At 44.1% G+C, this 26,544-nt stretch overlaps 1 protein-coding gene across 2 annotated transcripts in view; it reads right to left on the bottom strand.

The window, feature by feature from the left end:
* Window positions 1–24,981, bottom strand: part of TNFAIP8 (TNF alpha induced protein 8) — a 116,238-nt gene extending 91,257 nt beyond the window's left edge. For both annotated transcript variants that reach the window (XM_053665315.1, XM_037147804.2), the window contains exon 1: window positions 24,837–24,981. Coding sequence is in view for 1 of the 2 variants with exons in the window: in XM_037147804.2 (XP_037003699.1) it covers window position 24,837 (1 nt within the window). In the remaining variant the exon portion in view is untranslated. The remainder of the gene's footprint in view (window positions 1–24,836) is intronic.
* Window positions 24,982–26,544: the final 1,563 nt, after the last annotated feature.

Genomic DNA, 26,544 nt, shown 5'->3' with positions numbered 1-26,544 from the left:
GTTTAACTGTAAATTATGCACTGCAGGCCAGCAACAGTGGCTACACACACAGAGTAATTGGCTGATATTATCTAATCACTTAGCAAATATTTATTGAGCACGCAGTGAGCTAGGCACAGCAGGGGAAACAGAAATGGATAAAGATATGGCCTTTATGGCCCTTGGAATCTACTTATGATAAGACAAAAACATGAAAAGTTAAACGGTACAAAGTGGTATGTGATCAAGGTGCATGGGCAGAAGTGTTAGAGAATTTTAGAAATTAGAGAATGACAACCTGGATCATGCTGGGAAAAAAGCCAGGAGGGGGCTGGATATGAAGGACACCAAAACCCTAAAGCTCACACACAGATTAACGCTAAAATATGCCAATGATTATGTTACTTGCTTGCTCAAAAACCTTCCGTGACGCATCATTAACAATCAAAGAAAATCCAAACTCAGACACCTCACAGGCCTCGGCCCCAGTCACCTTGCCAGGATTTGCTCCAACCAAACATACCTTGTCACTGTCAACCCTCTTTGCTCCTGATGCCCTATCCTTTTCAACACCCTTTGCCACAACCTCAGCTACTGAAAATCTCTCCGTTTTATATTCCACCTCCTTCCCGAAAGCACGGAAGCACTGTTTTTCTCATAACTACACGCAATCTTTGCCTCTTGGGATAGCCAGTCTCCACGGCGCCCCCCCAGTGACTCTCACTTCCTGGCGTTCACCCCCTTGTGCAGTCTCCTCACACATCAACCAGGGCAACCTGGGGAACCCAAGGGGAACCGCGGAAGTGCTGGTATGTGACTTCCAAGGCTTGCTCATAAGAGACATCCGAGGCTTCCACTTTGTGCTCTTTTGGGTTGGTCACTGTATGGGAAGCCACCCACCATGTCACGAGGACCCTCCAGTAAACCTCGGGAGAAGCTACATAGTGAGGAACGGAGGCCTCTGCTCAGAGCCAGCACCAACTTGCCAGCTGTGTCAGCGAACCTGCGTGGAACCGGATCCTTGGAAAAACAAAAACAAAAACAAAACAGAAAAAGCCCCAGAAAAACCTTCAGATGTCTGCAGAGCTGGCTAACTCCCTGACTCTCACCTCATGAAAGAACCCAAGTTAGAATCACCCAGCTAAGCTACTCCCATATTCCTGACCCACAAAAATTGTGTGTAATGGATGTTTATTCTTGTTTTCAGCTGCTAAGTTTTAGGGCAATTTGTTCTGCGGCAATGGAAATGGATACCCACCCGATCCTTTGCATCCTAACTTTTTCTTCGAACAAGATTAACATTTCCCAGAGGGCAGGGACCATCTTTGCCATTTTTCAATTCTCTGCATGCTTTAGTAAGACACCTATTAATCATTAGTTGACTGCCTGAATGATAAAAGAAAGAAAAACTACACGACACTATTGGTGAAGTTGTGCCTTGGGCTGAGTTCATATAAGTTCTGGTTGATTCCATGATTTCAAATTTGTTTCACTTTTCTATTTTTACCTCACAGACTTGGTAGCAGTGTAAAAGAAGTAGCAGCTGGTAGTTTGGATTCTGATCCCAGCCCTGGCTTTTTAGGAACTACTGCCAGAAATACGGAGTGGCCTGTCTCCCACCCACCCAGGACTTGCCTCCCACCCTCACATTCCTAACTTATCCAAGGCAAGAGCAGCTTAACAGTGTCCCAGGTGAGAGACAGGCAGTGGGACAGGGCAGGAGTCAGGGATGGGCGGGAGGGAGTGACTGGCAATAATAATACACAGCAAGGGTTTGCTGTCTGTCAGCCATGTGGAAGCAGACTAAACCTGGCAGAATCCCTACTCTAGGCACTCTGGCCCCTGTCCCAGGAACGGAAGGCATTTCATAGGTTTCTAAGTGACAATGCTTTGGAATCTTCCAGTACTTAAGGGAATTACAGCCCAATGCAGGTCCTCCTTGGAATTCGGGACTGTTAGGTCTGTGGACAAATAAAGGGGATCATAAATTCCTAACTGGGCAGGTCTTGGTGGGTAGTCGCTCCGCAGGCATATAACTTCTTTAGTGCAAGGCTTATTGTTGCCTTAAGCAAGCCCTGCTGATTGTTTCTGGGCATCTAGGTTAACACACCTTTGAAATAAGCCATAACCACCCTCAGGAGAGCACATGCTTTCTCCCATCTCCATGTAATCTTCGTTATGTGTCTTCCATTTCAAATACATAGAAGAAGCTGCACAACTGTTATTCTCAGAAGCATTTGAGATCTTGCTCTTTGGAAGATATCATCAGTTTTGCTCAAATACTCTTACAAAAATTCTGTACAGGTTTGGATGTTTCTTATGTTGACAAAGTCTTAACAGAGGCCTTCCAATGATAGGTCTTCTTGGGACTTACAGTAGCTGGGTGACCAATAGGACTGAATACCTCTTTTTAAGCCATAGATGAAAACAGAGCAAAACAGGACCAATCTTTCATGGTCCCTTCTACAGACCAAACAATAGATACCACACAAAGATGCAGTTACCCCTCTGGGAAACACAAAGAAATGTGATCATCATCCTATGCTAAATTATTAAGAGATTATACACAGTAAGTACAGTAGAGCAAGAAGATGATAAAATACACTAATTCCTAATGGGTCCCTTGGCCAGAAGGTAAATCTACCTTGAATCAACATTTGTATTAATGACTCAGACTGATGACAGAAGTAGCAAAATAATCAAGAACCTCTATATAAGGAAGCTACAAAACATGTTAGCAGACAGTTGGTTCTCATTGTGAAAAGTGGTGAATGTGACTTCAAGTTAACAAAGGGAGTAAAAATCTAGTCAGTTTAGCTGAGGGCCAAAGTAAGAAGTGTTCCAAGAATAAGTATGTAGTGCCTGTCAGAATTCTGTGAAGTTTAGTTTTAAATGCCCTTCTCTGTCTTTGCAGACAAATCCAGAAACTTCAAAGAGATTCTGGTATTGAGCCTAATGATTTCCATATGTTAAACACACCTCATTGCAATAGGCCCTGGTCAGATTAGTTTCTTCTGAAAAAGGAGACTAGAGATTGATTCTTCTATATAAAATTATTCGATCCTGTTAGTGTTGGAGACCTGGAATCATTAGCAAACAACTTGAGGTTAGTCATACAAACCTGCTGATAAAACAAAGCTGTCTTCCAGCTGCTCCCAACAAGACTTTGTAAATAAAGAACCATTGCTTGGGCAAACACTGTCTAATCTCTTAAAGATGCGTGTTTCATTCAAGAAAACATTTCCAAGTGGCTCATGATCTTAATCTCATTTACTGTGCTGCAAACTTCAATCAAGTTAATATTTTGCTAATATTTTGATCCAGTACATCATAGTAATATCAGAATAAGATCTTATCTTTTAAAAATATACAATGCTGTAAGTAAAAAATAAAAAAAAATAAAAATCTATAATGCAGACATTATACATCTTTGTATAATGATGTATCCTCAGGATACATCTTTGTTTTATAGTCCCCATTTCTTGCTCAAGAAAGGCAACATTCAACTGAAATTGTCGTGTCACTGAGAAACAAAATCAAATGTCTGTGAAAACATGGGGAACTGTGTAGGGAATAATGTTAAGAAAAAGCAGACTTCTAGCCAAGATGGAGGCATAAGTAGACATACTTTGCCTCCTTGCCCAACCATAAAAACAATTACAACTAATCTCAAAATAAAAAACAACCAGAAATGCAAAAAAATCGAACTGTATAGAAGTCTGACAAGGAAGGAGTTAAAGAAGAAATATTCATCCAGATGGGTAGCAGGGGCAGAGATGAAGAGGGGGAGTACAGAAGACTCACTGTGGCTGCAGCAGGGTGGCAAGGTGGCCAGGCAGCTACACAACCAGAATGGGTGGTCCCACATTCACATGTGGCAGATAAAACTGGGAGGGTCACCTGAGAAATGAGCAATCCCCGTCCCAGGCCAGACAATGCAGCCTGGGATTCCAGCACTAGGAAAATAAGACCTCATAACTTCTGGCTGTAAAAACCAGTGGGGGTTAGGGTGGTGGAAGAAACAGCCAGTCCCTCAGAAGAGTCTGCTTAAAAGGCCCCCATGGTCCTAGAACATGCAGACCCACCCACTCTGGGAACTACCACCAGGGCAACAGCTAGAGGGGTACCAGTCACACATGGGAAGTAGGTGAAGTGACTGAAAATGGGACAAGTGCTGAGCAAGCAGCATTGTTCCCTCTCTGACCTCTCTACCACATACAGTGCCACAAAATGGGGAAGCAGACTGCCCTGCCATGATGAATACCTGAGCTCTGCCCCTGATATTGTAACAGCTATACCAAGACAGAGAGGCAAAGCAATGTCTACCCAATGCACAGAAACAAACACAGGGAATTTGCCAAATTGAGGAGACAAAGAAATATGGCCCAAATGAAAGAGCAGATCAAAACTCCAGAAAAAGAACTAAGTGATGTGGAGATAGCCAACCTATCAGCTGCAGAGTTCAAAACACTGGTGGTCACAACACTCAAAGATCTCAATGAATACAGCAAAAGCATGAAGGAAAAAATGAAAGCTATAGTAAATGAAATAAATATCCACAGGGAACCAACAGTGAAGGAAAGGAAGCTGGGATTCAAATCAATGATTTAGAATATAAGGAAGAAATAAACAGTCAACCAGTACAGAATGAAGAAACAAGAATTCGAAAAAACAAGGAGAAAATAAGAAGACTCTGGGACATCTCCAAAATGGGACAGCAGCCAACATCCGAATCATAGGGATACTAGAAGGAGAAGAGGCAGAGCAAGAAATCAAAAACTTATTTGAACAAATAATGAAGGAGAACTAACTAATTTGATGGAGGAAACAGACATACAAGTCCAGGAAGCACAGAGAGTCCCAAACAAGTTGGACCCAAAGAGGACGACACCAAGACACGTCACAATTAAAATGCCAAAGGTTACAGATACAGAGAGAATCTTAAAAGCAACAAGAGAAAAGAAGAGAGTTAATTACCTACAAAGGAGCTCCTATAAGACTATCAGATTTCTCAAAGAAACCTTGTAGGCAAGAAAGAACTGGCAAGCAGTATTCAAAGTCATGAAAAGAAGCTATCTACAACCAAGATTACTCCATCCAGCAAAGCTACCCTTGAGAATGGAAGGACAGATAAAGCGCTTCCCAGACAAGGTAAAGCTAAAGGTGTTCATCATCACCAAGCCCTTATTATATCAAATGTTAAAGGGACTTATTTAGGAAAAAGAAGAAGATAAAACTATGAACAGTAAAATGACAACAAAAATCAAAACTATCAACAACTGAATCTAAAAAACAAAAACAAACTAAGCAAACAACTAGAACAGGAACAGAATCATAGATATAGAGTCCATGTGGAGGGTTATCAGCAGGGAGGGAGAAGGAGAGAATGGGGGAAATAGTACAGGGATAAGAAGCACAAATGGTAGGTACAAAGTAGACAGGGGGAGGTTAAGCATAGTATAGAAAATGGAGAAGCCAGAGAACTTACACGCACGACCCATGGACATGAACTAAGGGTGGAGGTTGCTGGAGGGAAGGGGAGTACCAGGCAGAGAGGGTCAGTGGAGAAAAAATTAGGACAACTATAATAATATAATCAATATATACTTTAAAAAAGAAAAAAGCAGAATACTACATTATGTATATACTATGGTCACAGATAATATATATAACTATGGGTAAGGATGGAAAGTAATAAGAAATATAAAGTTGTTTTCTCACATACACCTATAACCTTATGTTTTTTTCTTTCTAAATTTCCTTTACTTCTGCTGTGGTTATCTTAATAGTGGGTGTGGTTTGTTTGCCTTTATTAAATTATCAGGATAAGATCTCACTTCACCAGAACAGGACTTCCGAGCTGGTTACTCCTGTAAATGGCGGTGACTTGCCTGAGCCACGCTAGAGAGATGCCAGTGTGTAAGGTCCTAAAAACTCTTCAAGGAGAGCAGTGCCACAATTTCCAAGTTTCTTTCTCCTAGAAGAAACTCTCCTTAAACTGCTACTAGCTGTGGATGTTTTTAAATTTTTTTTCTTTTTTTTTTTTTGTTTCAAACTAAAATGAACCTTTTAATGAAAGTGCAAAAGATATTTGGGCAAATCACAAAAATGGTCATTCACTAAGACGTATTTCTGAGAACAAGGGTAAAGAGATGAGTTCTAGAGAGGAACAAAACTTAGGTACTGCCCCTGGAAAGATACTCCAGTGGGGCCAAGAGCACAGAGAGCTGCAAACTAAGGTAAAATGAAATAAATGATAGATTCAACATAAAGATAGGGAGGCCAGAAGAAGCTATGCAAATTGTTAAGAGGAAGTGATTACTTTCAGATCTTTTTTCCTGGTAAAGAAGAGAACCAGAAAAGGTTGCACGGAGAAGGCAATATCTGAACCAGATCCTGAAAGGTAGTCTAATTCTGTCTAGGAAAGAGAATTGATGGGCATTTTAGGATAGGGGGGTTTATCCCTCGAAGACAAAGTCAGGGAGGAGTAGGGTGTGATCTAGAACCATGCACAGTTTAGAAATGAGACCAATAGAAACATGCGGAAGAGTAATGGGGATCTGACCTTGATTTGACACGCAGAGGAGGGTGGGGCAAGGGAGCAAATATTATCCTTTGGGGCCTGGGCAAGGAGCCTTGCATTTGCTGTTGTATTTAATCCTGAGAACTTGTCTTACAAGTGAGAAGGTAATACAGTCTCTGAAAAACGTGTCATTCATCCACACATCCCTGAGGCATCATTGTGCCTGGCACTCAACAGGCCCGCAAAATACTGCCTGAATGCATGGGTGAGAAACCAGCAGGGCCATGTTCTGCTGCTCTGCCACACTGCTCTTTGTATTGTTTTAGATAGACATTGGGAGCCACCAACACTTTGGGATTGGAGGGACACAGTACCTGGATGGCCATGTCTTACGAAGAGTATATAGTAAAGGCTGGCAGGTGGGATGGGGGCGTTACCAAATGTTCAGAGCCTAAACTGTTACAGACAACATCTTGCTTTCTTAGCATGCTTTGTTCATACAGACTTTCCTAAGGAAGTATTAGAATGCCTCAAAAACTCAACTGAAATTTAAATTCTCTCCTTTACCAAATGCATTTTGATTATGAAATTTAACCACTCTACAAGGTATAAAATCAAAAGTAAAACTTCCTTTCCCCTCTTTCAGCCCACAGTTCCACTATTAATAGTATATTTCTCATGCTTCTAAAAAAATGCTTATGCACTCAAACATATAACATGTTTTTAAACATAATGGGTCATTATTTTTCTGCTTTACTTAATCTCTCCAGGAGACCTTTCGATATCAGTGTACAGAGAGCCACCTTGTTCTAAAGCTGCATAATGTTTCACTTCAAGGAAGGAGCATGATGTATTTAAGCTGCTGATTCATATTTAAGTTGTTTTGTTTATACTTAAAAACAACATTGCAATGAACTCCAAATTGAATTCACCTGCACTCCTTTGTATCAGCCTCTTAGAGAGTCACAGATAGGCTCTCTTGTGTAAAACATAATTCAGCAAATTTCCTCATGTTACTATAATTAACAATCACTTATCTTAGAAATGAAGAGGAACACAAAGACAATCTAAAAATAAATGATCTCATGTTATATCCTTGGAGCCTCCTGGAAAAACTCAGGGCCTGCGTCCTGGCTTCCCACCCTGAGCCGCTGGTGCAGAATTCCTTACTGCACGCCAGGGCAGACAGCATGCATTCCCGAGGACCCCGGGCAGTGCCATGCTGGCTCTACCTGTGGCTTTAGCCTCCCTAGTTTCCATGCTTAAAATGACAATGAAATGTGCAGGTGATAACAATCAGAACTGCAGAGTTTCAGAGCCGGGAGGGATTAGAGATCATCTAGTCTACACCTTCCATTTCTCAGATTTGGCATGACCTAGAGGGTGGAATATCTCAGCAAGCTCTCACAGCCAGCCCCTGCACAACCCACCTTTCCCCTGCCTGTCCAGAGCTTTTCCAATTACATATAACCAAATAGCATCTGCATCTTTTTCTTATTTTAGAAAGACCATGTAAACAAAATTTGTCTGTAATATTCCCCTGAATAGAAGTACCAATGCTTAAAAGATTACCTGAGAATATATGTAAAGACAGCATAGATAGTATGAAATTCAAAAACCTTATTTTAACTTCTTTCTCCACCAAATTCAGTACTAGAATGGCTAGCAAATTTCAAAATTGACACACAAGTTTCACCTGCCTTCTGCCCCTTGCTGAGGTATTAGCTAACACTGCTGACTTGTGAGTAAAACAGGGAGCTGTCAAGTTGTCTGCAGCCCAAAGGGATTTTTAAACCTGGGACTACTCCAGGCAGTGAGTCTCTGAACGTATTTGCCTAAGTCCCCACTCCCTCTCCCATTCGTGCTACAGTCTAACTCAAAGATCTCAGAGAGCTCCTGAGAAGAGTCTGCTCAAGATCTAAACATCAGGACTTCCGCCAAGATGGAGGCATAGGTGGAGACTCCGTGCTTTCTCACACAGCCAAGTTTAGAGACAACAAAATATTAGCAACAGAAAACACAGCCAGAACACAGAAAATTGAACTTTTTGGAAGTCTGATAACAACGAATGCTTCAGCCTGACCAGTAAGAGGGGCGAAACCAGCAGCTGGTGGAGTGGGGTTGCACAGGAAAACTCGGTCAGACGGACTCAGGCGCGCGGATCCCAGGTGTGGGGTTGCAAAGGGCGGACCCAGTGAGCGACCAGCGGATCCAGCAAGGGCGCAGGGTGGCGTGTTGACTGTGGTGCCACATTCCTGCACAGATAGACCGGCGAGGGAGTGGGCAGTGAGACAGGACTGAGCGGGCCCCAGTGGTGGGAGGCAGCAGAGAGGGCGGCCATTTCCCCGCTCTAACCCCGCCCCCACATACAGCGTCACAACCCAGCGACCTCGCCCTGGTGGCCCCACCCCGCCCCTAAGGCTCCACTCCTCATATGTAACGGGCTTGAACAGACCAAAAATGGCTCAAGAAGATCTCAAAGCTCCAGAGCCCATAACTCTAAGTGATGAAGAAATAGCAAAACTTTCAGATGCACAGTTCAAAACACTGGCGATCAGGATGCTCACAGAACTGGTTGATTTTAGTCACAAATTAGAGGAACATATGAAGGCTAAACTAATTGATATAAAGGGAATTGCACAGGAAACCAATAGCGATGAAAAGGAAACTGGGACTCAAATCAAGGGAGTGAACCAGAAGGAAGGAAAAAATGACTGAACAGGAAAATATGAAGAAACAAAAATTCAAAAGAATGAGGAGAGACTTAGGAATTCCAGGACATCTTTAAACGCTCCAACATCCAAATTATAGGGGTACCAGAAGGGGGAAAGGAACAGCCACTAGTGGAAAACTTATTTGAACAAATAATAAAGGAGAATTTCCCCAATCTGGCAAAGGAAATAGACTTTCAGGAAATCCAGGAAGCTCAGAGAGTCCCAAAGAAGTTGGACCCAAGGAGGAACACACCAAGGCACATCATAATTACATTAGCCAAGATTAAAATGAAGGAGAGAATTCTAGAAGCAGCAAGAGATAAGGGGACAGTCACCTACAAAGGACTTCCCATCAGACTGTCAGTGGATTTCTCAAAAGAGACCTTACAGGCAAGAAGGGGCTGGAAAGAAGTATTCCAAGTCATGAAATCCAAAGACCTACAACCAAGATTACTCTATCCAGCAAAACTTTCATTTAGAATGGAAGGACAGATAAAGTGCTTCTCAGATAAGATCAAATGCAAGGAGTTCATCATCATCTAGCCCTTATTATATGAAATGTTAAAGGGACTTACCTAAGAAAAAGAAGATTAAAAAAATGAACAGTGAAAGGACAGCAAACTCACAGTTATTAAGAACCACACCTAAAATGAAAGCAAACTAAAAGGACAGCTAGATCAGGAGCAGAACCATAGAAATGAAGATCACATGGAGGGTTAGCAACAGGGGAGTGGGCGAAGGAGAAGGGGAGAGAAGGTACAGAAAATAAGTAGCATAGACAGTAGGTAGAAAATAGATGGGGGGAGGGCAAGAATAGTATGGGAAATACAGAATCTAAAGAACTTGAGACACATGGACATGAACTAAAGGAGGGGAATGGTGGGGGTGGGGTGCAGAGTGGAGGGGAATGAAGGGGGGAATAGAACAACTGTAATGGCATAATCAATAAAATAAAAATTTTAAAAAAAGATCTAAACATCACAGAGTAGGCAGCTCCACACTCCAAGCTCTGGGGCCCAGCTCTGCTACGACCTAGGACAAACCCCTTCCAGCTGGCTAGGTGAAGTCTATGTTTCCCCATGAGGAAGTACACAGCAGTATGGTTAAGAACCAAAGGATGTGACTATCAGCTGTGCTTCTGATCTTGGAGAAGCACCTACACTCTCATGGTGTCAGTTTCCTTATCTTTGAAATGGGGATAATAACAGATAGTACCTAGGATTTGGCAATGTACATAAACATCTAAGTACAATGCTCATTCATTCCCCACACCCTCAGTGCCAGTACTGGGAGCCCTGCCTTCTGAATTTGGGAGGAGCGCCCTCCCAAATCTTTTCTAGCAAAAAGAAACCACACCTTCTGCCAGGTTGCCCCCTCCCTCCTGCCCACTAGAACCTGATGAGGTGGGGGGGGGGCAGTTGGAAGGCTAAGGAGGAGCATCACAGAGAGGTGCGAGGAAGGCAAGCACGTGAGACTGCGCTCACTGGGCATCCTAGGAGCTAGTGGCCCGGAGAGGAAGCACATGCTCCTGAGGCTCCTGGAGGCCCCTTTCCCCCTCTATGGCCATACCACCCTGAACGCGCTGGATCGCTGCTGCTCTGGGAGGGCAAGCAGGGTGGGGCATGGTTAGAAACCGCATGGGTTACTGCCTGTGAAAACCCGGTGCTATACACTTTTGCCTCCCTCCCGGTTTTGCCACCCCCCCAAGCCAGTCCACATGGAACTACTACCGTGCTGCCCCTCGAAGGTACCCAGGTGCTCCCAGCATTTTGCTGTGGCGGAAACTACCTGGCCAGGAGTGTATTCTGTCTCACCTCCACTCCCCTTGGCGCTGAGGAAAGAATACCCAGGGCTTTATGAAAGCATATCCAATATGCTTTCAATATTGATGGAGCACAGTAAGTACTCAATGAATATTGAGCCTCACCACCACGGCTGGCTCACACAGGGGCCAAGGAGAGACAAAAGGCAAAAAGGCAAAAGGCAGCTGGGAGAAGGAGAAGAAGGAGAAGTCTTCAGCATGCTTTCTGGTGAATTAATAAAAGCAGAATGGAAAATGGTTACACTTTTACACAAGTCCTTATTTGTGGCGATTCCTAGGAGCAAAGAGCCATGCCCAGGACTGTTTCAATGGAAAGTGGGAACGCGAGATCAGGGAAAGAAACGCACTCGGGTGGGTCAGGCCGGTGATCTGCCTCCCATGATCCCACGGACTCAGTCAAAGGCATGGGAAGTCTGCCTCTACAGCCCTCCCCTCAGGGCCACTGACTAGGAACACAACAGTGGGTCCATCAGAAACTTGTCATGTCATGGTGGTTTTTCCCTATCACCAACTCTCTACCACTTGCGAGATATCCTGGTGCGGTCAAGGCTATGAAGCCTCACTATTTCTTCTGCACACCTGAAATAAGAGACCCCCTCAGCATTCAGTCCAGTGGGGAAGATCCGCTGTTCCATTATCTCTGGATTATTCACACCATTGCTTTTGTAGGGTTAGTGTTTTTGAACTATGTATTATAATGTTGTTTTTGTTTTTTCCTTTTTTTTTCCTGCTAATTTCATGGCACTGAGATACTAAAGGGGATGGGAATGGAAGTCTGCAAGGCCCACAGACGAGGACCAAACAAGGAGAGCCGGGGCCAGGGCGCTGCAGGACTAGTGCAGGCCAGCCACAAAGTCAGGTGGCCCAAGGTCTTGCCCATGTAACAAATGCGCCGAGAGACAGGAGAGCTTGTGTCGGGGGCCACAACCCCCACTGTCTACAGGAGGCAGGCAGGTAAATGACTGGGCACCACAACAGCGAGCAGCAGGGGCTTGGGCCAAACTGGCGTGTATGCACCACGAACTGGCACGTAAAATTTAAAAGCAAAACCCAGTGTGTATGTTAAACAAAATGCATCTGGGATCACATCTTAGCTTAGGCTCCCAGTCTGATATCCTGCCATGGGTTCTGGTGGCTAAAAGTGAAAAGCAAAAAGGTCAGCCAAGAAAGGAAGGAGCAGATGTTGCTCCAACACAATCGGACAGGCAGGGACTGGGCCCCACTTGCCAGGGGCCTGGGCCTTGAAACTCACAATGAAGGGTCATTTGCTCCCACGAGCCCCACCTAAAACCCACACCGGGGAGGTCACCAGGCATGGAAACCACTCTGTGAGGCAGAGGTTCCCAGTGTGAGGGCCCTGGAAGCCCAGGAACATGACGACATTGTCTGACAGCCTGACACACTCCGAGTACAGGAACGACCTGCGACCAATGGGTGCAACACACACACGCCTCTGCTCAGCGGACGGCCTGCCTCAGTGAGCCCAGCTGTGTCTGACTTAAAGTCACTGAATGGAGGAAAAGAATCGAAGGGGGAGGGTAACTTCCGAAAGGCTAAAACGGAAAAGAAAAAACCCACATCCTTTCACATCATTCATTTAAGAAACATGTATATGCTTACTGCTAATGTTACATGCTTTACAAGGTACAGTTGAAAATACAACGATGAAAAGCTTTAGAGAATGAGAGTAAATGGCTTATTCTGAATTAACAGGAGGGAGAGAATATTATTTGGCACCGTAGTTGGTCAGGTCATAAACTTGGATCTGGTAACATAATAGCTCACTAATCACTGTACTGAATGCTAGGTAGATAGCAAACTGAAGGAAATAGATAGTTGATGCTCTCAAAAGTGCTAAAAGAGTAGGTCATAGGGAAAGAAAATTAGATTATCATAATCAGGCTTTTTGACAATATTTTGTCAGAAGAAAATGGAGTAACATTTAAGATTCGCAAGGAAAGAAAATGTGGGCAAAGGTTGTTATGTCCAACAAAACTGATACATAATAAAGGGTCACAAAGTGTTATCAGAATATTAGGAGATATTGTTCCCATGAGCCCTACCTAAGGAATCTACTGCAGAAACAGCTTCAGTCAAAGCGTCTAAGAACACTGATATGAGAACGAACTTGTAATAAGCAGCTCACATGTAGTTAGCGGTAGAAATAAGGAAACTGCTGTATGTTGAATACAGCTCCATCAAATACTTTATTTACCTCCCCTGTGACTAAAAAACTAGAACTCTGAGTGTAAAAGAAAAGAAATACAAATGTCATATAGAAGAGGTTAAACAAACAAACAAAAAACCCTCAGTCTTGAACTTAGCTTGGAAATATCTATAAGAATGCACAAGGTCTTATGTCTTTATAAGTTTGTCTTTACGTACAAACTTCATATGTTTGTATGTAAGTGTGCGTGTGTGTGCGTATGTAATTCCCAGGCCTAACCAGTGAAAAGGCCTGGAAACAACGACCTTTCCAGTGCGTGATCAGCCCTAGTGTCTGGACAGGCATCCAAAAACACTGTTCTCATTAAGGACACCAGAGATTGTTGAAGAAATGGCTGATTCCAGGTACAAGACAAGCCCAAATCACCTTAACATGCCAGACAGCAGAAAAGCTATAAAATATTAGTTAGGTCATGTCAGAGGACTCCGGAGCTAATTGGAGGAGTCTCCCCTGGTCAGACATGGGACTACTTCAGTCTTAGTAAAAATTAAACTTCAGTGGATTGAAACCCATCAAATATATTTAATTCCAAAATAATATCAATTTATAAAAACCAAGTGGTCACTTTCTGAGAATAACAGACAAGCAATCCTTGAAAACTGGACAAATCAAAGGAAAGAATCAAGCATTAATCTTGCTTTCTTTTGCGTGAACTGTACCACTGGGTAATCAAATAGCAGATGAGAGGGGAGTCTATCTTTATAAATCATTCTAGCTAATAAATAAAATAAAAACAGTCCAATTAGAATATCACCATTCTGTAATGCCTAATGAATTAATAGGTCTAGACAGTGCGGAACAACAGTTGCTAATGCCAAAACGGAGTGGAAAAACCAGGCATCACGTGCCCCTCCACGAAAGGACAGAACAGCACCTGTAATCTTGCCGAAGGGATTAAACCTGAGTCTGATTAAGTCTCTGGACCCAGATCAGGAAATAGAGGGCAAAGGAACAAGTTGAAGTGCACCATGAATGAGCCTCTTTCTTGGTATCAGGATGGAAGGAAACTCTACAGATCAAACAGCTCACATCTGCCAACAGAAAAACTGTATTTTTTAAAAGGGGAGGATACCAAGGGAATCTCTAGATTAAAAGAGATTTAAAAGACAAATTTTTGAGAAATGAGTAGGACAACTACCGTGGGTCAGTCTGCTCACTTGGGTGACAAAACCATAAAGAGATTCGAGGAAGTGATTACTATGGAAGTCGGATGGCATTTACTTTGGGAGAGATGGAGGGACACGTGGCTGGGAACGGGTGGTGTTGCTTTTGGGGTAGGTGGCAAAGTTCTGTTTCTTGGCCTGAGTGATTACCTTATAATAACTCACCAGAGAGTGCATTTGTTTTGTGTGGGTAGTATGGGTGTTTGTGCTTTATTTTACAATAAAAAGGTTTTTTGTTTTTTTTTTAAGTATTAAGATGTAGGTGTCAGCACAGGAAAGCCCAAATGATGGGAAGACCACAAGGTGTGGAGGAGCAAAAGGGGCCCAGCTGCAAATCAGCTGGGAGCCGGTACCTTAGGAAAAACTTCTGTTTCAACAAACGTCTCATGTTTAAAGCAAATTATTTCACCTATACTGTTTTATTTAAATTTGCCTTATAACATCTTAAATTATTTTTTAAAGCTTTTAACATGTGCTGTGCTCCAAAATATCTCAAAGGCAATCTCAATTCGGAAATGCAGAATGCCTCCTTGGATGCGTACTGGAATTGCAGGGGGCTGCTGGGTTCTCGGAGACGTGACACTAGTCACTGAACTCAAAGTGGTAGCAGGCATTCAACATTCCAGTGCCCAGAGTTAGACATGGAATTTAACCCCTGTACTCCCTTACTCGGCTTCCCATGCAAATGATGAGTAACAGTAGTAAAAACAAAACAAGACAAAACAGGATTTCTGGTACAATCTAAAGATGAAAACAGGTTCATGAATGACAGACCCTAAGAGCTGGGACACTCTGCATCTGGCAGAGGAGACTGGTGACTTGCTGAAGGTCACCAGGTGAGTGACCATAAACTGGGCACCCTCCCGTGGTTCGTGTGTCTACCACTGGAAATAACAAAGTTTGAATAATATAATCTACTACCAGATATGAAGTAGACCCTGACTGTTGGAGAGGTAACAGCCTTTGGGAGTTCACAGAAAATGAAGGAGTTTGTAGCACTTTACTGAGGCTCAAACTCCACAGCAGTTCAGAGCATAGGAGGTGAGGCACCTGAGCTGCCAGGTGTGAGTCCCAGCTCGGCATCTGTGGCAGGTTATTTAACCTCCCAAACCACAATCCCTTATCTATGCACATGGATTAACACTAATACCTTTCTCATATATCCCTTATGAAGATGAAATGAAATGTGTATGAAGCACTTGCTCGCTGTAAGAACTCAATCAGCATTTGTCACAATTGCTGTCACTGAGGTTCTGAACATTTCCAGAAACACCAAGTGCACTCTATTTGATGGACATCTTCCAGGTTTGAATGCAGGATGAAGACATCCAAAGTATGTAGTACTATTTTTATAAACCCTCAACATTAAAAAAAAATCACTGTTAGTAGTAATTAAGTATATGTAATATTCAACACCTTCCACATCTTTGTTTCGGTTTTCTCCCAACTCCTCACCATGGGTAGTTAGTTTTCATTCTAATAAACCTGGGATTATTACATTAGTAATAGCGATGGCCTCAGCTAGGGCACGGCAGCTGGGTCTAGAGACTGCAAATGTTGTTGATCTGCCCAGTAATTGCACCTCTGTCCCTTCTTCCTATTGGCAGAGCTGCTCCCACTGCGGAGGGTCCGTCAGCGCCCACTGTGCACTTGCACAGCTTCCTCAGTGCAGCTGTGACTCAGTGCTTGCCAACGAGGCCTGAGGGAGCTGCAGGCAAGATGCTATCCCCTGCTGAAAAGAGATAGACACCACAAGAGAACAGATTTTTGCTGCCCTCTCTGTGTCCCACCCCTCCTCTACACATCCATATGCACTTCCTGCCTTTGGATGAGGTAGTGTAAGATAGCCATTGCTGAGGAAACCATTCTCTGTCCATGAGACAGAAAGTCTGTAGTAAAAATGCTAACATGCTAAGAACTGGAGAACAGAAGAATGAAAAGAACCTGGTCCCTGATGACATTATCTGAGTCACTGATTCAAATCTGGATCAAACAAACCCCTGAATACCCTTCATGTAAGATAATGTAGTATGTTTACTATTTAAACCTGTTAGTTGTGTAGTCTCTTACCTGGAAGTTTAAACTGAAGTCTAAAGCATCCTAATTGTTTCGGGCTGAATAGTGATCCCCCAGAGTTAATATGTTGAGGCCCCAACCCCCAGTACCTTTACATGAGACTGTATCTAGAGACAGGGTCTTTAGAGAGGTGATTCCACTGACATGAGGCCATTAGGATGGGCTCTAATGCAGTTTGACTGGTGTCCTTGTAAGAAGAGATTAGGACACACACCCCATACACACACAGAAGCAGCTGGGAGAGGGTCACGACGGTGAAGTGGGCGGATGCTGTGACCACATCCAAATTACACCCAAACTGTAGGACAATCAACCTGGAGAACCATCTGAAGACTAATTGAACAGAAGTCCTACAACTAAGGATATAAGAAAGAAGCCATGTTGAGACTGAATTTATAAAAAAAGAGCTGAATTTGTTTCCAGCAGCTCTAAGCTATAAGAAGTATTAAAGGAAGTTCTTCTGGCTGAAGGCCAAAACATACCTGCTGGGTCTACCCTCAAGAATGAAGAGCCCCCAATTTTGGTAACTAAGTGGATAAATATTTAAAACTTTTCCTCAAATTTTAATTTCTTCAAAAGATCATTGTTTATAGTAAAAAGAATAATAATCACAATTTCTGAACATATATGTAGATGTAAACCATTGACAAAAAGAGTACTATTGGTAAAACCCATTACAAAGGAATTTGTTATTGAGATAATTCTATCCCCTACCCCAAATTCATATGTTGAAGCCCTAACCCATAATGTGACTGGAGATGGGTTTTTTTAAAGAGCTAATTAAAGTTAAATGAGGTCATAAGGGTGGGGTTCTAACCCAGTGTGATTTGTGTTCTTATTAAAAGAAAGACCCAGTTTGATTCCCAGTCAGGGCACATGCCTGGGTTGCAGGCCAGTTCCCAGCAGGGGACATATGAGAAGCAACCACACATTGATATTTATCTCCCTCTCCCCTTCTCTTCCCCTCTAGAGATAAATAAATAAAATCTTTAAAAATAAATGAATTTATTTTCTTAAAAAGAAAGACCCAGAGCACACTGAGGAAAGACCACGTGAGGAAATAAGAAGGTGGCTGTCTGCCAGCCAAAGAGAGCAGCCTCAGGAGAAACTCAACCTGCCGATACCTTGATCTTGGCCTTCCAGCTCCCAGAACTGTAGGAAATAAATTTTCATTGTTTTCGAGCCACCTAGTCCATGGTATTTTGTAATGGCAACCCTGGCACATTATTACAGACATGGCATACGATTTATTGTCATGAACATACGAAAGGTAAGGCAGCCACAAAGGGGAACAGAACTTACAAAAGGTTCATTGAGGGGTAAAATTAGGGGTGCATGTGCTTCTAGGGAATCAGAGTCCAGGCAGGCATGAGGAAGACAGAAATGGTTCATCCTCTGGCCCTGCTGCCTGTCTCCACAAGTCATCACCCAATCTCCTCCATCTGCCCCTTTCTCCAAATTATGAGGCTGGAAGGCCCACGATGCTCTGGATTCAGGCAGCAAACCTGAGGGAAGGATGGACAGATAAGGAGACTGAGGCAAGACTCCAATGACTCCAATTTCATACTTGTTAGTCCCTGGTCAAATATTTAAACTGAGAGGAAACAATAGTGACTCTACTAAAATTAGTCCTATATATATGTGTCATCAGTGGCAGACTTTATTATTCATTATTTTCATGTGAATGGAATTTATTAGAGTGATAACTTGAAGACTGACCAGCATTCAGAAATAGGGAAGAAAATCTCAAGTACTAGTACAATTCAAATGTGAACACTACAGCAGGGAGAGGAGAAGAAGGAAGGAAGAAGTTACGAAAAGACGGGCTCAAAGAAAAAATGACCCGTTCTCCACGCTCCCATTGCCCACCATTATAAAATGAGAGGGTGGTCTGAGAACAGGATCGATGCTGGGAGGTGCCAGGACCTCAGGCCAGGGGGTTAGGCCTGGGGTAGGGAAAACAGGACACTCGGCAACTCAGGGTCTTGGGCCTGAGGCTCCTCCCAACACATGGGGCTCCTGAAAAAAAGGACAGCCACGCCAGGTCAGTGGTCTACGAACAGTGTGAAACGTCCTCAAGTCAGCAGGCATGACTGAAGACGCTGTCAGCACCGCTAGTGACTCCTGTTCCAGAGCTTCTGTTAGTGAATGCTGAGCAGGTTCCCCAGGGTCTCTTTCTCAGAACTGTTGGCTGGGGGGTCATTTTTGTTCTTGACCTGGTTGTTGGACACCATTTTTCAACCCATGGAGGACCTACTTGAAAAACCACTTTATTATTTCTCAGAATGAGTACACAGGTGCTTCCTGAAATCTTCTTTAAACTTTAAAGCTTTTAAAGCTACTCTATACATTCAAGAATTTTTTTCTTTCCACTGCCTCCCCCCCAAAAAAGGAAAAGGAGAAAAAAAACACAAAATACCTGCTGCCTGAATAATCTTTATACAACAAGATATGAAAACTAGTCTCCCAGCCTAGGGGTTTTCAATCAGTTGCATCAGCCACCTAGGGGACTTTGTTAAAATACAGATTCCCAGGCCCGGCCTTTCTCATGATGCAGAAGGTATGGCCCAGGAATCCGTACCTTTTGTATCAAGATTCCCAGTTGATTTTGTCATGCAGTCAAGTTGGGAACTGTGGCCCCAGATGAGCCCTAAAACACAGCAGCACACTGGACCAGTTCAAAGTTTCATTTGTCCTACCACCTGTGCGGCTGCCCAGACTACAACGTTCTGAAACCACGCCCCCAGGGGCACACAGGGCAGGGACTCCCTGCTGACACACAGCCTGTCACCCTGGCAGTAATAGCAGTCATTCTTCCAGGCACTATCACTCCAAGTCATAAAAGCAAAGGAGCAAAATGGCTAAATATGTGCAGCCTGGGCCATCACTGGATGTTCGGGGAGGTGTGAGCTCATTCACCTCTCCCAAGTGCACACTCATGAGTCACTGGGGGCCTCTGCCTACACCAAGGAAGAAGGAAGTCCAATCACTAAGTCAAGACTGCTTTGCGCTTCTAGGGTGGTGATAGTATTTAAGCAAACACCAGCCATTTCCCAGAAAACTACCTCATCTTTTTAAAGAGAAGAGTGAAAAAATAACAGTTGTTTCCTGATAACAGAGCAGTAAAATCAGGAACTGGACTTATTTTTTAAAGATCTGAGTCATAAAAGTTTGTTTCGAACTTTGCAATCTGTTGCCAGCATCCTACTGCATTTCGACGATGCAGATGAGAAAGACCACCACGGCATTTCGGCAGAATTCCCTTGTTGCCTCAGCAAATGTGTGAGGGCCTGAGCCCCGCCAGCTCAGGAGCCCCAGACAGGGGAGGATGGAGGACAGTTAGGTCTCCACAAAGCACACGCCACAATCTCTGCCTCCCTCACTTTGGCTGAGAGTCATCAGAATCTCATTTTTTATCATAAAATAACAGCCAGAAGTGGAGAAGGCTTGAACTAAATGAATTCGGTTTGAAGCAATAAGAGCTAGGCTTCGAGAAAGTATTTGTTACTTTTTGGCTCCTTTCAAATATTCATGTGTAACATGGGCCCTGAAGAGTGCCGGGTCCCCAGAACAGCTTGCCCCAGCGGGTAACGCCCCAGGTGCGGCCCTGCCCTCTGCCTCCAGAACTCGCACAACTTCCCCTGAGGTTGTGCTAGCCCGAGTCCCTTTGCAACACCCAGGGCAGCTGAGACATATCTTCCTGTCTGTCTTAGATAATGTGGTTTCATCCATTACCAGTTAGAAACAAGGGCCTCCAGTGGTGAAAGACCAACTCACTGCTCACAACTTAACTGTAATGGGTCATATACACAGGGAGGCCCACTGGATGTCACACTGTTCTTCACCCTCAGACACCTAAAACCCACACGCACTGCTCGCTCTGGCTCATTTCTCTGTAGCTGGAGCAGCAGCAAGATTTCCCTATATAATCATGTGACTCTACAGCTGGGAATCACTGAAACTGCTGTATTCACCCAATTCTCAGGACTCTTCTGGCATCGTTCGAGGGAAAAAAAGAAAGTTCGTGCGAAAAGCACATAAGGTATAAGTTACCACTCTCCCTCTCTACACCAATGTGGCTCGGGACAAACGCCATCCTCTTGAAATGAGAAAGATTTGGCCAATTCAAAAAGCCGACCACTTGCTGGAAGCCTTCTGCACATTGGACAACAGGAGAACATTCTGGATTTATACACACAACAATCCTATGATTGGGGGGTATACTACCCCAATTTCGGGGGTGAGGGGAGGGTGGGGAAACAGGCTCAGCGAGCTTAAGTAGATTGTCCAAAATCTACATAGCCAGTGGTGGCTGACTCCAGCAGTCACGTGAACCAACCATCTTTTCGACTAAACTAAAAGTCATCTTTATTCCCAGTGTTTGAGACAACTACAACAAGTGGGATTTTGGACCTAATTCCCTTGTCTGCAAGTAAATAAACCTGGATTTGTTTGTAAGTCGGCATGGAGCGCCTCAGTGGAGACCGTTCCTAGGACCTCACCCTCTTACTCTTCTCAACGGGGAAGACTGCTGGCCCTCCGCCACCGTGAGGGAAATAAAGTCACGTTGGTCTATAACTCCTCTTGTTCTGTATTAAAAAGCACAACCCTAGGAAAGCAAATTTGTTAGCACCCGTCCGGCTTTGCAGCTGGTTCTGAGCCATAAATACTTGCTTTTAGAGAAAAAGCAACTGCTCTCTAAAAAGGATGGGTGAGTATTATCTGATTATTGTGGAACCTGTGACTTTTTAAAACAAGTTTCTCAGGTAACTTCTACACTTGACACAAAAAGCCAAGAAAACAAAAGCCTATGGAATTGGGTTTTAATGCAGTTACAATGTGGGCTATTGGAAACAGACATCAGAAGACATGTGCTCACTTTAGTTTCTTAGGATTGTAGGGAAAAAAACTGAAAAATGGTTCTTCTGCTCTCCTAAGGAAGTGCCTTTACTTTTTACCATGAAACACAGAATTCTGAACCCAGTTTTGCCACTATCTGTTTACCATCGGGGACCCATTCCTACAAACAAACATTTTTCTGTGTCACCAGTCCTCCGGATCGCATGCCTTCCCGGGAATTCGAGGGTTGTGCAGCGCCTTGCACAGTAGTTCAGTCACCGCCTGCCACAAGAATGAATGGTGCACGACTCCACAAGACGGACTGAGGGGACACACCTCCCATCTTGTCTAATGGCAAACATTATGGCCTAAGATTCACCGGCCAGATGGTTTCTAAGGTGCCTCTTACCTCTCACATTCTAGAATTATCTACGCTCTACTTCTAGGTCATTTCCTCCTCTTACTGCCAAAATGTAGATCACAAACTAACCTCCACTGGATACTGTTTGACCTCATTTACATTTTGCAACAAAGTTCACTGTTATTTTTTTCTCCGTCTCAATGAATCATTCATTTTCAGCTACTGGGAAGTACCACTGATGGACAAAAGCCTAGAAAGTGCAGTCAGCTCAGACCCCAGGGCCAAAGTCAACAAAACCAGAGAAGGGAAGGCTGAAATTGTTACAAGGAAACATAAAATTTGGGGTGTTAAAAGCTCATTTTCAGTGTTTGTTGACTTCTTACTGTGTGCACTTGATATTAAACACAGGATGTGGGCAGTGTAAGGAGGGGCTAGATGATAAAAGAATCTGGCCTTGCAAGGTGCCTTCCCTTAACTTCTGTAGCAGAGCTTATTCTCTCTGTGAATGCCAAAGTCTGGTCAAGTGCCCACTTTTTATCTAGGTTGGCGCCTGTGCATGAGCCCATTGCCCTAGTCAGTTCCTCAGGTACTGGGGTTGCATGAATGCTCCCCACCTCCTCCGAGAGCAAACAAGTGGTCCTTATTGTTATCACCAACCTTCCCCTGTCTTTTGGAGCCTACCTCACCTTCAGTCCCTCCAATGTGTACCGCACAGAAATGGAGAGTGGGTAAATGACCCATTCTGCATGAGTGGAAGTGAAGCTCAATTCTGATTGGTACAAATGGCATTCCACGAAGGAAATGTATTACTTTTAAGGGGCTGTCCCAAGCAGAAAAGTATTAATTGGATCAATTATCTGCAAGACCTTTGTAGTGCCCACCCCTGTGGCAGGCTCCACTTCAAGGATCAGCAGTTCAAAGTTCTCCAAGCCACAAATGACCTAGAAATCTGCTCCTCCCCCAACACGGCATTTCCTAATGAGTACTGTTTGGATGCAATTATTTCTCTCTGCACACCCTTTCCTCCACTCTGAGAAGAAGGAAGAACTGCAAAGAATAGGCCCTCATAAAATACTCTGATCCTGGTTCTTTTGGTGTGGGTGTTCACCCTCAGTGTCCGCCATCCTGTTGGGATACCAGAATAGCCTGTCCTCACAACTGATGAAGATTATAGCCAGTAATAAAGTCAGACACAGAAAATTAAGACACCAAAGATGAGATTTTCCAGCTCACACCACCCCTTTTTAAATTAAACTTAAACACCCAAGAACATCAGGACAAAAGAAGTCTCCCTTTAAGAAAAAATTTTAAAAGCCAATTTGTAGAGGATCATTACACTTTTTGGGGAATCATCTTAAATTAATGCTTTATTAATAATTCTTAAATGATCAGATAATCTAGATGAACATAATGGCTGATAAAACCTACCTCTGTATGCAAAAGCTTAATACAAAACATTCAATATCTAAAATACTCATTTTATGTGGAGGTAAGTGGTAGTCCACTTCCCTAAACTCTATTTATTCAAATTACAGGTAATCCTTAAAAGATGGGCAAGGGGTTGGGGAGGCAATTAATGTGTATGGACAGGGAACAGGCACCCAAAACACCTGCAAAAAAGGTAACTGTGTTACCAGCTATAGTATTAAGAACAGCTTGCTGACTTCACTTCCCATGACAGATCTAATTAGAAGGTGGCAATAAATGTTTCCAGGTGTTTAATTAAGTGTGATAATTATTTCTTTCCTTAAAGAGATGGAGTCATATGTTTACATTTCAAACCATAATGTTTCCTTAGTTAAAACTCTGGGGAAACACTTTTGTGTAACAGGATTCAAACCAGGATGAAAATATCTTTTTCGATAAGCAGCACTTAAAGCGATTTAACAACTCGAACTTTTATATGCCAATGCACAATGGCCACTTAAAGGTTACTCTGTCAGGGTTACTTCCTTTTGCCACAGAATTCTTCTTACTCTTGCACTACAATGAATAAATAAATGCTATTTCCCTACCAGTGTCCCTTGAAAGGATTCTTATCCAGAAAGTGGGGAAATTCTCTGGGCATCTCTACTACGAAAAGACCACAGCAGGAAGAAATGAGAGCTAGAAGAATTCAGAGACTGTTAGAATCGGACGGGAATCATTTCATTAATGGATTCAAGTACACTATTGCTCTCAATCTAACCTATTGATTTAACTTTTTTTAAATGTTAAAATATGCCCTACCTTGAGATAGTAATTTAGCTCCCAATAAAAATGAGATAATATTTATCCCCCTAAAAACTTTTGGAGGGATAGAATTATCAGTCTTAAGTAACTCAAGGATTTTGTTGTTTCAACTTTGGGCACTCAACTACTGTCTCCTTCCTTCCATGACTCCCTCAGAGGAGGAGCAGCTCTTTCTATGCAGTCCTGTGTCGTAGGAAATCAGTTGGCTTTCAAGATATGGTGTCACTGAATCAATAAACACCCGTTAGGTGCCCAAGCGTGGTTGATCAGCCTGGTCTTGAAAGTGCCTACCAGCCGCCCTGAGTCCGAGGGCTCTCATCAGGTGTTCTTGCATCAGGTGCTGAGGGCTCGAGTGTCACACTGTGCGCGCACACAACTTTCTTCTTCAAATGGAAGTCTCCACTGGCTGATCTGAAGGCAAAACTCTAGTTCCTGCCAGTTTTACAATGCAGGGTTGGATTACAATCTCAGGCCAGCATCTCGCTCTGCAATCTGGGGCACCCTGATAACCTGGGCAGTCCCTTTCGACCGCACGGGCTGTTACCAGGAGGGCGTGACACACAGCGGGGCCGCGTCTCCCGCAGGAAGGAAGGCGCGGCGTGGGGACTCGCGGCAGGGCGAGCAAGTTACGGGGTCGGCCCGGTCGGTGGGGGCTCCCAGCCCTCGGTCTCAGGTTGTCGCTGCGACTCGCGAACGGGGTAAAACTCCGGGGAGTTTACAGGCTGTGAGCGCCTGCACATTCACCTACACACACTCGCTAACACGTACCACTCACACCCACTCACACTCACTCTCAAAACTCTCGGAGGGCGAAAAGCGCCCCCACTAGCAGCCCGCAGCCCAGCGGCCGGGAAAGCCCCGCGAGGGTGCGTGCGGGACGCGCGCCAGGGAAGCACTTACTTGGAGGAAGGGGCGCGGCGGCGCCGGGACGGAGGCGAGCGGGGCGGTGTGACGGCGCGGACGGGTTCCCCAGTCGCTGGGACGCTCGCTGGCTCCGGAGGACGGATCAGCCAACGCGCGGGACAGAGCGGGCGGGAGAAAAGAAGTCGGGGTGGGGGCGGGCCGGGGCGGGAGAGGAGGGGCCAGAGGCGGGGCCTGGAGAAGGGAGGAGGGGCCAGGGGGCGGGTCGGGGCAGGAGAGGAGGGGCCAGAGGCGGGGCCTAGAGAAGGAAGGCGGGCCCGGGGCGGGGCCGGGGGCGGAGCTTGGAGGCCGGGGCGGGGGAACGGGGCGGAGCCTGCCTGAAGCCCCTGAGCTGCGGAGAATTGGAGGAGGCTGGCAGCGCCCCGGAGACTGGACCCGGACTGCTAAACTAGACCCCTGGGCGCGAGGGGTCGGGACTGACTTGGGACATACGCAGGGAAGATGTTACCTTTCTGGCCTCTCAGTTTCTTCAGTTGTATAAATCAGATACGAACCTCCTAGTTTCCTACTGAGACATTTTTCAAGCATTAAGAGAGGTTAAGGAAGAAGTGAAGTGGAGATTGGAACAAAGCAAAGAAAAAAAAATAGAAGAGAACTAAATCCAAGTGTTTTCCTCCTATGGGAGCTGAAGAACATTAATTTGACCCTTAGTTAGTGGAGAGAGGATTTTAAACATGGGAGACATGTCAAATGTTGTTCTAGAAAGGTTAATTTGAAAACAGAGTGCCAGAGCCATGAAACTTACTTATGAAGTTATTAAAGTATGTCAGGTTGGGACTGTTGACCATAACCGAAAATTGACTGGGTATTCTGTCACCAAAAAAGATTCAGAGTCATGTGCTGCTTAACGACAGGGATACAGCTTAAGAAATGCATAGTTCGGTGGTTGTCTATGTGGGAACATCATAGCCTGTACTTAGACAAACCTAGATGGTACAACTTGCTATATGCCTCATACGCCTCATCTGCATGCTATAGCCTATTGCTTTGTGGATGGGAGGCACGGTGGGTAATTTTTGCTCTACCCTTTTGGGTTCTTGGTTGAGACATCCCTGTAATAAAAGACAGATTAACAGGGAGAGAAAAAAACTGTTTAATAATGTGTATGTCCTAGATACATGGGAGGAACACAGAAAAACTGAGTAAACTATTAAAATGGGTGAAACCATTTACCTTAAATACCATCTTCAGCTGAAGACAAAAGAAGATGTTGGAGATAAAGGAGTCAGTTATGGAACGTTACCAGAAAAAGGACAGCAAACGATGATAAGGCTGTAACACTGTTATCTTCTGCATCGATGAGACACGGTCTAGACACAGGATGATGCCCACTCTTCTTGGTACAGCCAAGGAGACACCCTTGCAAATGGAAATTTCCCTTACACAAGTAAATGTCTTTTACAAAGGGTAACTTCTACTTGGTTTCCAGTGATTCTTTCATGTCTGCTGTTTCTTAAAATTAGCCAGCCTAAAATAATCCATATGCCAAGGAGAAATATTTTGGGGTGATAAATTCTATTCCCTTAGAGCTTGTAGGCTCCAAACCTATGCAGCATGTTACTGCGCTGAATACTGTAGGCAGTTGGAACATGATGATAAATATTTGTGTAATGAGTTGTGCTGTGAAGTCACTAGGCACAGGAACTTTCCACCTTCATTGTGATCTTGGGGGACCACCATCATATCT

This window comes from Artibeus jamaicensis, unplaced genomic scaffold, assembly GCF_021234435.1.
Source record: "Artibeus jamaicensis isolate MK-2021 breed Jamaican fruit bat unplaced genomic scaffold, CSHL_Jam_final contig_402, whole genome shotgun sequence".
In the NCBI taxonomy this organism is placed as follows: Eukaryota; Metazoa; Chordata; class Mammalia; order Chiroptera; family Phyllostomidae; genus Artibeus; species Artibeus jamaicensis.
Note: the sequence above shows the minus strand (reverse complement) of the source record. Positions and strands in the feature narration are given on the sequence as shown.